The sequence below is a fragment of the Psittacula echo genome (genome assembly GCF_963264785.1).
Source record: "Psittacula echo genome assembly, chromosome: 3".
In the NCBI taxonomy this organism is placed as follows: Eukaryota; Metazoa; Chordata; class Aves; order Psittaciformes; family Psittacidae; genus Psittacula; species Psittacula echo.
The window spans coordinates 46,444,221-46,456,606 of NC_137736.1; the positions used below are offsets into that span (position 1 = coordinate 46,444,221).

At 37.3% G+C, this 12,386-nt stretch overlaps 1 protein-coding gene across 1 annotated transcript in view; it reads left to right on the forward strand.

The window, feature by feature from the left end:
- Nucleotides 1-12,386, forward strand: part of MAP3K15 (mitogen-activated protein kinase kinase kinase 15) — a gene marked incomplete at both ends in the record, with an annotated part of 87,446 nt that overhangs the window by 19,820 nt on the left and 55,240 nt on the right. The window contains 2 exons of the mRNA XM_080612354.1: nucleotides 7,820-7,959; nucleotides 10,865-10,888. Of these exons, the coding sequence (XP_080468480.1) occupies nucleotides 7,820-7,959; nucleotides 10,865-10,888 (164 nt within the window). The remainder of the gene's footprint in view (nucleotides 1-7,819; nucleotides 7,960-10,864; nucleotides 10,889-12,386) is intronic.

The following is a 12,386-nucleotide window of genomic DNA, read 5'->3' on the forward strand; positions in this document are numbered from 1 at the left end:
GATAGGAATTGCCAATAAGTGTTATAATGTCTTATGTTACTAAGCCTAAGATTAAAATTTTCAGATGTTGTTGACAAAGGCTGGTATTTGAAATTGAAAAGGTCAAAAGGTTACAGGTGGGAACTGATCTCATGAACAATAAGTTTCTTTCTGGTTATGACTAAAGTAAATATTTAAAATAAATATGGATTTTGCATTCCTTACCTGCATTAAAATGCTTTCAGGCTCTGTGTACGTGCTGCTTGCATTTATTACTGGTTTCACTACAGCTACCTGTGCCTCTTTCTTCCACACTGGATTATTCTGCTGGCTGTTTCTTTGGACTTCACATTTTGCCACCAGTGAGATGGCTATCTAAAAAGTGCTCATTCCTGTGCCATTTAGGGGGGCTGGAGATTCTTCCAAGTGGTTTATATAGAAAATGTATGAGGCACTTTTGTGATCTATACAAGAAAACAAGTGTACCAGCTTTCTTATCCGCACTTTTAGAGCATAATCCAGGCTATGGCTTTGCTTGGTAAATTCTAACCATTCTGGTAGTTTAAAAACTGCTGTATTTCCAGCTTTTTCTTTGGGAGCTGAGAGACATAAGTTTGAGTGCTCCAAATTTTTTAGGTGTGTAGGAAGTGGGAAGATGCCTTTCAAGGCCATGTGAAAAGACTCGCTAGCATGCACCAAAATGCTGTGGTTAGAAACAGGCTTGGATATCAGGTCGTCTTCTTCATCTATATGGATGTTCCTGCTTTACAAACGAAGGCAGTGGGTCAGCTGAATTGGCCTGAGCAGTGCCAGTTGGACAACTTTGCTTAACGCAGCTGTTCCCAGATCTGTGTCTGGAGGTGGGACACTGCCAGTTTTAACGTGTTTGTGTGTTAAGTGGAGGAAAGCAATCATCCTAATTGTTGCAGTTAGTAATGCTGCCATATAATGGAAAGGCTCATCTGAAAATTACAGTTTTTTCAGTTTCCTAGGAACAGAAGGGCTCTGGATTTGTCTGGTAATTTCAGAAAAGTTATTTAACAGCCTACTTTCCTTAGCCGAGAATGCTGCTTCTGCTCAGCTAATACATAGTTAAAATTACTCCTTCAGCACTCAACAATATTCATATTCACAGAGCAGAATGCCTTCATGTGGAAGGATGTGAAACTGCTTTCCAGAGCAAGATCTGACACACAGAAAGGAAGAAATGTAAAAGAAAGGTCTGACTTTTCCCCTTTTGGTTTGCTGTTCTGCTAATATTGGCTTTTATAAGGGCCCCAATTGTTAGCCTTTTTTTCCTTGCCTTCCATTTTGGTAGGTGAGGGGAGCAGAACTAATACATTGTGGTGTGTGGTGCACCTTTCTCACCAGTGGATTATTTTGTAACATAGAACCTGTGGCAGATGAAGGTATGATTAAAGCCATAGCTGAGTGAAAGGTAAATTACAAGCTCAACCTGACAACACTAGTTAGAGGTGCTGCCCTGTTATTGATAAAACAATATGTGCCTGAAATTGCCACTTTACAACTGTCCTTTTGTTTTCTGGAGCAAACAAATGATGGACAAGCACATTTCAGATTTTTTGCCATTTGATGCCCAGATTTTCCGAATTTCTAAAGCACTCAACAAACCCATTAGAGCTGTCAAGAGTGAGATACATCTAAGTTTAGATTTTGCTTCATTTTATAATCAGAGTGGGTGTGGATGGAACACACCAGAGTCTAGTTTTGTCTGTTGTCTTCCCAAAATAAAAATATTTTTAAAATAGTGAATTAAAAATTATTTTGCCAATATTACAGTTGTCTTCTTTTTCCAGTTTGTGATTAGTGTCATTAATAAAACCATGAGATCTCACTGATTTTTCTTCAGCTGTTACTATATGTGAACAGAAAGAAGTCTTTTTTCCCAAATTAATGAGTGTTTACTCCTAATTTAATTCTTAGATTTCCTGTCCTTTGAGTTCTCAGTTCCTTTAGCCTGCCTGTGAACTTAAGGCTCTTTCCAAAGGAAGTGCCCTCACTGTATCAAATAGTTCCAGACCTCCAGTGTGCATGCTTGTGTTTCCTTTTGTGAAGTACGAAGTAGGCTGAAACTTGTAGTCAGCTTCCAGCCACAACTGAATTCCTTTGCAAAAGACGATTGCAATTTGTAAGAACCTTCCTTCCTAAAGGTGCTTTGTAACAGTTTCTAAACAATTACAGCTAATTTTTAGTATTTATACAGAAGTGCAGCACTTGATTTTAATCTACAAGAAGTTAGGCTTAGTCTGAAATATATGAAATGTTTTTTAAAATGCTATTTAGTGTTATTATAGGATATGCAATTCTATAGTGCAGGATAAATCATTACTGCCTAGCTGGGTTTTATTTTTGTGAGCAATTCTGGCTCTATAACAAACCAGTGGAGTTAGTAAAGTTCAGGCTATAATAATGCAAACCCAGAGGTTGACTTGAAATCTTTTTGGCTGCAACCAGAAATTCCTAAGTTTAGAAAGAGTTGCATGTTTATGTGTCATGAGACACTTATAATTCTTTTTCCTTTTTTTTTCCCCAGCAAGCAAATTCTTACAGAATAGCATAATTTTAGAGCAGTGAGATTTTAATAAAACTCAATGTATTGTGAGAGCCATAGTAGCATCACAAATGTTGGCAGTGGGTTTACACTAAATTTGTCTTGTGTTTAGCATTTAATAGAAGGCACTGAGAGTTTGCTGGTATAACAAACTGTGTTGAAAAATTGTGTTACCCGTTCTGTGGGAAGTTACCGCTATGCTTTATTGCTTTGAGCTAGTCCCTTGCCCAGCTTATGAGAGTACAAGGTATACTGAAGTTGAGGGTGTTGTGCCTTTAATTTCAGCTTAAGTGAAAGCTGCAAGGGGTTTCTAGTTTTCAGATACACTTCAAATTTTACCATAATTGTTTCCCTCTAAAAACTTTGGTATTGTTTCCTATAAGGGACCATGCAGTCATACAGAAAAGAAAAAAAAAGAATATGCATTCTGAAGTTACAGATTCTTGAAGGTAGTTATGATGATTTTTTTTTTTTTTTTTTTTTTTTTTTTTTTTTTGTTTTTTTATTTAGGGGCATTGTTGTTCTTCTGAAGAATAACTTTAACAGTTTTCTCCAGTGGATTTCAAGGATAACACATTTGTCTATTTACTAACTATGAAAGATACTGATGCAATTAGCCAATAATCTGAAACAATAGCAATCTAAAGGTTCATAACTTATGAAGATGTTAGTGAGTAAGAAGGGACAGAGTTCTGCATTTTCCTCCATCAAGGTTTCTATTATCATGTTAAGGTCTTTTGCGGGTTTGGTTGGTTTTAATGTATTGTGTATAGATAGGTTCTAAATATTGAAAAGTACTTAATCCATAATAATGGACTAAGATTCTTGATCTCTACACAGATCAGACTGGATGGAGGCAAGTCTTAGATTAGAAGCTGAAAGCTGTTATAGACTTTTTCAGGTATTTTTTTCCCCATTAGGCCTCCTAGATTCCATTTAACTTTCAGCTTATATCAGGCTATGTCTTCATTTTCTCTTGTTTACTACTTTTAACTTGCAAATCCCAAAACCTGGTGCCAAAATTTTCGTTTTCTTGTCACTAGCAGAGCCATAAATCATACAACAGTCACATGAAGACTTGTGAGTTGCTTAGATGATTGAATTATATGATGCCTTCATGTGCATTCCAAATAAACCCTCTGGTTTTAATCTGTGTAATGATGTTTTGCATGATGAATTATTCATTAGTTTGATTGTCTCTTGTTTTACCATAAGTAATGATCTCTAATCTTCATTTCAGTTGTCATGGTTATTTTTCTCTTCCCCTGCCTGGTCTCTCAAGACATGCTAGTGTTAAAATATGTAAACTGTAGTATAAGAAATTATTTATGTGCCATTTGCTGAAACAATGCAGAGACCTAATCAAGATTGTACTAATAATACTGATGAATTAATTACCTGAATGCATTAAAAAAAATACACATAGAATAATTGTTTTACAATGGAAACAAAAGCTTAGACAAAGAAACTGCAAACAGATACTTAATAAAGTAAGTTCAATTTGGGGGTTCATGACAAAAGACAGCTATTTTCAGGTTGAAAATAGTTCACGCAACTACGTGCTTAAGAAGAAATGAGGAAGACCAAGTTTTTATGGATACGTTCATCTGAACGTGAGTTGCTGCTGCAGAAACAAAGCAGTGAGTTCAAAAATCCTGTTCCAGAATCCTTCAAAATTGCTCATGTACAACATTAAGCATATCCTTACCCCTCCACACCCTCCTGTGGATGCACGGTTAAAGATCTTTGTACTTCACTTAGAAGCCTTCTGTCTTTACTGCGGTGCTGTACCTTCCCCTTCTCTCTTTCCTTTTCAACTTAGGAAACCATATCCATTGGTCTTTTAGAACTCTGTGAAATGTTTCACTGTTGCATAAATTCCTCATTCATTAAAAGATTTGGTCAGAGTTGGCTCTTGCTTCACACTTGTCTGTAATGAAGGAGATTAAACCTACATTTGGAAGGTAAAGTCCAAAGCTATGTTTGGCTGAACAGGCTTTCCTGGTATGGAGGATGGGAGTTGAAGTGCAATGGGATGAAGTGTGATTGATTTAAGTTTCTATTAATAAATCAAGCTTTGCGAAGCAGATACTAGTGTTGTAGTATTTCTTTTTACGTATCTCAGGAAGTTTAAGGGAATTTTTATCTCTCTCTTATCAGCTGTCCTAAATATGTGGTTGAAGTACAGGGCCCCATGTCTGTGTTTAAGGAATTGTAGATGAAAGATTTTAGCATAAATCATAAGAAAGATATAGGACAACTGAAACAGGTATTTGTGGTGTCACATAATAGCATTAAGTGATTCACAAAATGCCTTCACCAAGAAGAAAGATGTAACCCTGAAAACAGTAGCATTGGGGAGTGTGCATAGACCCAACGATCAGTGACACTGAACACCATACTCTCATGCACTGGCTAAGTCTTAGACATTTGCTTCATTAATAAGCATTTATTACCGGTTATCTTTTCTCCAACCAAATCTGCATTCATTTCCTGGGCCCACTGGACTCAAGCTACATTTCATTAGCACATTAGTAAAGCTGGTTTGCAAGTAGATCTCTTTCCTCCCTACTCCAAGCCTGCTGCTCCTGCTGGAGAGGAGCTTGGAGAGCTCCCTGGGAAAGCAGCTTCTCATCATTGCTCTAGTCCATAGCCACTAGCACTTCTGATGCTCTGCTTCTGTCCACTGTTATTTGCTTCTGTGTCATCCCTTGATTCCCATGATCAGACTGACTCTACCAATTATCTTCCTGGGGCTTGTTTTCACTTGCGTGCATATTTTTGTGATACCATCTGCATCAGTGCTAGTTTACAATTTGTTTTATTTGATTTCACCTTATTCACATCTGTGTTCATGAGGTGTGAATAAACAAGAAAAGCTCATTCTCAGTAATCTTTTATCAGTGTGAATTAATATCTAAGAGATGAATAATTACCCTTTTTAATGCAGATGCTTACTTCTGTTCTTATATCCATTTAATGTGTTTCTGATACTACTTATATTGTTACCTAGCAGCAGACAATAAAAGACAAATTTCAGTTGTAGACTACTACATGTGGCAATGAACTTGCATAATCTTGTTTCAATAAACTCTGTTACGGATCATTGCTCACACTGCATTGTAAAATGCAATATCTTGTGCTACAGGAACGCGTTGTCTAAATTCCCTTATCAAGATGGTGATTTTGATTTCACAGCTCTCTGGTTCAATAAGAACTGCTGAAAACAGTCCAAGCTCTGAGACTCCATTTTTTTTCCCCTAGATGGTATTTGGTTATAGGTCTGCTTGTTATTTTCTTTTAACTTTTGTTGTATAGATAATTTATGTTTTCCAAAAATATTCAGATAAACCAGATTCGGATGTCTTTATGGAACTGGGGTTTACTGCTTCAAGTCTGCTTAGTTTGTGTGACCCTACATTGTGCAGTATACTAAGAATTTTGTCCATGCTGTAGATAGCTGGCTAAACAGAAACTGGAAAGATCATCTGTAGATGGTGCAGGATTTGAGGTTCCACAGGAGTAAGGGATTTTCTTATGTGGAGGTTTTGTGTATTTGTGGGGAAAGGGGAGGTGTTTGGATTTTTTGTGTTGCTTGCTTTTTTTGTTGGGTTTTGGGGTGGTTGAAGGTTTTTCTTTCTCTTAGATGGTGATGTTTTGGTCTTCAGGCAGATAATTGTCTTTGGACTCAAAATGTTCCTTGTGCTTTAACAGGGAGTCTGTTAGTAACCAGAGGGACTGGCTGACCTCAGTGTGGTGTGTTTGGATAGCCTGATGGAATTGTACAGACGTGTATATTCGTTGCAGGCTTTTCTGAGAGCTTGCATACTAAGTATACGATATTTATTCTTGTGATGTGTAACCTTGGTGAAGCCTAGGTAAACTGGCTGCTGTGTTTGGATCTTATGTATCAGACCTGCTTGTAGATTTCTTGTTTAGTAGGAGCTCACCCTTCTCTGTCATTCTTTGTAGGTACAGACACTGTCTGTTACCCCTTCAGAGATATAGCATTTACTGCCCAGCTGCACTGAGTCTCTGGAGTTTGTTTTGAACCTCAGACTATCCTGTGGTTTCAATGCCAAGGCTCTAGTCTTATGAATACTTTGGATTTAAGCTGATCCATCTATCCCATAGCAGTGAAAGCAGACAGACATACAGATACATACAAATAGGAAGCAATTCTTCACTGTGAGGGCTGTGAGGCACTGGCACAGGTTGCCCAGAGAAGGTGTGGATGCCTCATCCCTGGCAACGTTCAAGGCCAGGTTGAATGGGGCTTTGTGCAACCTGGTCTAGAGGAAGGTGTCTCTGCCCATGGCAGGGGGCGTTGGAACTGGATTTTTAAGATCCCTTGCAACTCAGACAATTCTGTGATTCTATGATACAGACCTTTAAAAAGCTTTAGAGTGAAATTCTCTTAGCTAGTGCAGAGGATACAAGAATCAAGGAAAACAAAATTGGTGTTAAGTGTCCTTTTTTCAAGTTACCTCTTCTCTCTGTACTGGCCTTTAGGCTTGTATGAGAACAGGATGGTGAACTCAGAATCTTTCGCCTGTATCTTAGCTGTTCTGCATAATATGGGGTATTTCTCTCTAACTCTCTATATAATTTATCTTCCGGTGACATAATTTTTTTTTTTTTTTACTTCCCTTTTTGACTGGAATACTACCCAAGAGCAGTGGAAGTCTTGTTCTTGCTACTCATGGCTGAATCCCCTTATTCCTGCACCCTTCATCTTGAACATCTTGCCTCTAGCTTTTAGGGGTCAACCTTCACAGTAATTTCTTTTTCTACTGTTGAGGAATTTCCTGTTCTTCAAACCTCAACCTCTTAAGATAAACTTGGTCTCGCATTTTCCCCTTGTTTTCTGCTACATTATTGTTCTTAGAGGTTCCACCTGAAGGTTTGGAGCCTTACATCCTATTATGCATTCAGGCTGTCAGGCCTGGTTCAGAGAGCAAACACAGAACTGCTTCTTCATGTGAGGTATTCCTGATGCAATGATTTCAAACCCTCAAGCAGAAACTCTGCCTCGTAGTTACTCTAATACTGTGATAATTTCCTGAGTAGGTTCTTATCTGTTATATGGAGGGTAAGATTTACTTGTACCATGAGAAAATGATTCTTATTTGAATGTATTGGTTTTGTCTGTCCAAATGTACTTGTACTTTCAGGATTTATTTTTAAATTATGTGTAAGAACAAAACTGGGTGTAAGATTTTTTTTTTTTTTTTTTGCCCACTTTTCTCCTTCCCTCTCTCTTTTCAGATGTTGCAGTTGTGGACATGAGTGATATTTCCAAGCAGCCATCACTGTTCTACCACCTTGGTGTGCGCGAAAGCTTTGACATGGCTAATAATGTTATACTCTACCATGACACTGATGCTGACACTGCTCAGTCTCTCAAAGTAAGGTTCCTGCTTCAAAATCTGCTTCATTTCAGAAATATTTTTAAATAACTGATCATGCATACATATGTGGTTTTTTCTGAAACACCCATTGAATGTGATTTCTTGATAGCATGATAACAAAATCATGCTAAGAAAAACAGCTGCTAGCAGAAATAGTAATGATTAGAATTGTATAAAAGCTTGTTTATAAGAAAAGATCTATAATACAGAACTGATTTTTCTCTGTATGGTTAGACATGGAATTGAGAATGCAGCTCGGGGGTTTTTTTTAACTTCCTTTCCCTCTTATAATTAGAGGAAATGTAAAAAAAAATGTTATGGCCTGTATAATAACAATGCTTGAACATGGGATGTATTGCAAGATACTCCTACTATTGAAGCACTTCTGTCAGATGAAGTTTGCATCTCCTAGGTACTGAGGAGCTAAGATTACAGGAATCTCCTTTTTCATGCTGTTTGAAGATAAAAAAAGAGATCCTCAACAAATCTTTTTATCATTGTTCATTTTTATAGTAGGATAATATATGCTATACATTTAAGTCCTAAAATTGCTGTTGTGGATGCAAGTCATATATTGTGGATGTTTCTGTCTTTCTCAGTGCAGGTTGTCTTTGCTTTAGATCACATTTAGACTTTAACCCTCTATATCATCACATACTGCTGCTTTTAATATCATACATTTTCTTGCTACCATCACTGAGAGCAGTGTTGTTCATGCATTGTATTTTTTTCCTTATTTTGTGTTATATCCTTCCTACTTTGTATTTTTCACACCATCAATGTCCAAATACCCTTTCTGGAATTCTCCAACCTCTCTTGATCCTATAAAAATATTAAGTTAAAACTTAATTTTGTATGAGTCTCCTTTACTTTTCCCAGAAAAGCTCTGACCTGTCACTACTCCTCTTTCTGCTCACATGAAGTTTATCACATGCTTGCTTTCTTCAGGTGGTAGTCCACAGACACATTCCATGTGACCCGGAGTCATGAGAACTCAGAGTTGGAGCCTCTCACACTCTGCTCAGAGGTTATCCATACAGACATGTGCTAAAGACATACTTTCATGCTCTCCATTCCTCTAGCTAATCTGGGTAGGCAGGCATGCAACTTTTCATGCTGCATTGGTAATACACCTGACTGCAAAGAGATCTTTCATTTTTATTTTTCATTAGCACATTTTTACCTTTCTTCCATGCTGTCACTCAGATGTTCCAACCAACTTGGTTCTCCTAAGGATGTGCCAAAGTTTGAGAAGCACAGGCTAGTCATCTATTAGTCTCTGCCCAATAAGGACCTCTGTGGATGGCTTTGATTTCTGCACTTTGTGCCAAGCACATATGCAAGCACGTGCTCCATAACTGGAGTGCTGAATAACCTCCAGGATTACATCTATCCATGGGTTGGGTCTTCACATTGATTGTTGCCAGAACTTGTAATTCTTTGCACTGTCAGTTCTGGAGCTTTTTTGTCTGAGGACATAAAGTCAATGACAAATCTGGGGATATGGGAACACTGGAGTGTGACTGGATCACTTAAGATTAGAACAATTACCATCTGCCTTCATCTTTCTTCTGCTAGGAACTCTGTTAGTGGCTCTTCCTCATCTACCAGTTGTTTGCTACAACAAAGTTGTTACTCCTTGGCCTGCGTGGGCCTTATCTTACTATGGGAATAGAAGGTTTGATTTAAGTTGCTTCAAGTAGAAGAAATTCTCTAGATCAAGCGTTAGAGTAGTTTAAGCAGGGCAATGTAACATGGTTCACTCCTACCCTGATGTCCTTGATACGTCTTCTGCAATTGATCCCTGGTTCAGTGCTAGATATCACTCAAGTATGCTAATTCCTCTTTTTTAGGAATACTTCAAAAGGTAGACAAGGGTTGTTCTTGGACCGTTTCAGTTCATAAGACATCTCAAGGTGTAGCTGATGGATAGCTCTCAGAAGAGTTCATTTCTCCCTGCAAAGAAAGATTTTTAATTGCCGTAGGTAAACATCTACTGGAGATACTTGCTTAGTTAGGAAGACATTTTAATTTTCAGATATGTGATGTTTCGTATCTCTAAGCCTTCCATCGCTTTTGCTCTGAAATATTTCATTTGGCTTAAGGAGTTTAAGTTAATCAGTAATTCTTATTAAGTTTTGGTACCTTAATATGTATTTTTGACGATCTGCTGGTGTTTTCTTTATTCTCAGGTTTATGACTAATTTGGTCAGGTTTTTTTCCTTCCTTTCAGAAATCTATTACTTTACTTCAGTCTAGGTTGCTGTGCATGCCTCTGAAGAGTGGCTACCCTAAGTGCTGTAAAGGCAGTATTGAAGACTGTTATTACTTCTACTGGGAAGATCTGTGAAGTTTGGACAGCCTGATTTTATATCACTTATTTCTTAGGACCCATACAGAAATTATCCCAAGAGTTGTATTTTCAGTTTCACCAATGTTCTTCACAAAACAACCTAGTTCTGAGCATATAAAAGAATATGTAATCTGGATTTCAAGAGGGTAATACTTGCAAAACTTAACTTCTTAGATGGCTCCTGATATTTTGCCTATTGTTGTGGAAAAGGGTCTATGAGCATGACCATTTTCTGTGCAGTAGATTTCAGGCTGTCACACATGAAGTTGCTCAAGTAAAATAATCTTAGGTTGTCAAAGCACAAACAATTAAGTACTTTTCTTGATCCAACCCTAACTGTTCTACGATTCTATGTCATTCTGTCCCTTTACCTGTAATTTGCTGTGGCAAATCTGGATTATGGTGTGAAGAACATGCCTCTGTGTGTATATATATATGTATACCGGTTGTTTTTATTGGAAAGAATAATTCCCAGTAAAAATTAATAAACATTTTTATTTTCTCTCTCCTATATTTTTTTCTTTTTCTTTTTTTTTTTTTTTCCCCCAGGATATGGTATCCCAGAAAAACACAGTAAGTATTAAATCCATGTTCATTTCAAAACACAAAATGAGGATACTAAGTTTGAAGCAACTGTAATGACAAAGCTGCTAAGCATGTTTATGCTCTATATGATTGAAGGAAGTCTGTTTCACTTATATACAATTCAAATTAGTGGAAATCTTGTTGAGTTCCCTTCCAAAGTAAAGCTAAATTAAAAAGTTACTCTTCTTTGGAAGTTCCTTTGAAACTTCTAGCAAAGCAGCGGTACATATGTCTGTAGGTTGATAGGTCAAAAAATAAACTCAGAAATTCTAAGTCTCTTTCTCTCTCCAGCACTTTCACCCACCTGTGCAAATGTATATGTGTGTGATGCCTTAATATCTCCAAGATATATATATATAGTGTATGCGTGTGTATATATATATATATATATATATGGGGGGGTGTGTGTATGTATATATATGATGTGTGTGTGTGTGTGTATATATATATATATATGGTGTGTGTGTATATATATCTCCAAGCAGCTTTGGCTACTGTATACCCATCCTTTTCTTCATAAATTCACAGATTTTACTTAGGAATGCAAAAGATTATTTCCCAAAGTAAAAATATTCTTATCCTTAAAGCAAGTAAAACTAAACAAGTAAGTAAGCCTGAACCAAGACAAAATGTAGTGGTTATTTTAGGTTTAATGCAATATGCCACGATGTCTTAGACAGTTATACATTTTGTCTCACTTCACATCATGTCAGTAGTTATTTTCATTAAACACTCCACACTGTTATTTTTAGGACTACTGAATTTGCAAAAATCTTAAGCTTCCATTTATTCCTTTCTGCTTCCCCCCCATTCATCATATCCTTTAATTTTCTTCTGAACAATATTGAGCAGGATTAAAATAATTAAATGTTCTTAGAGCCTGCTAATAATTTAAAAGAGAACTAGAAGAAATAATTCATTACTCACAGCAGTTTATTTTGAGCTGCTGTTTATAATTGGTCACAGCACTGCATGTAGGCTAAAGATAGATCACGTTAAGCTCATGAGTAGGTCCGGGTAATTTCCCTGTCTGTCTTAGTGATCTTTGAACTAGTTTCACCTGTGAGGTGTAAACTGCATTTACCGGTTTATAGCTTTTTAAGGGGGTCGTAGGAATAAAGCAGATTTGCTTGTGGATGCTACTATCCATCATTTGGTGAACGACCAAAATATAACAAGCATGTACTTTCCCCTCCTGAGCAAGAGGCAGAATTATGACTGAGCCATTTAGTGGTATTTCCAGAAATGGAGTGAAAAGAAAGAGGAGGGTGAGGGCAACTTCATCCTAGTGGACAGATTAGTGGTGGCAAATTCAGCCTAGTAAACCTAGATTAGCAGCCTGCAATCTTTTCTTTTGGCAGATTCCTCCCACAGAGGGAGGTATTTACCTTCACATGGAAGAGAAGAAAAGATGGATCTGGTAACATCGTTTCTGAAGCAGAGCCTGGTATCAGACCTGTAAATACCATGTGGCTAGCAGACAGGT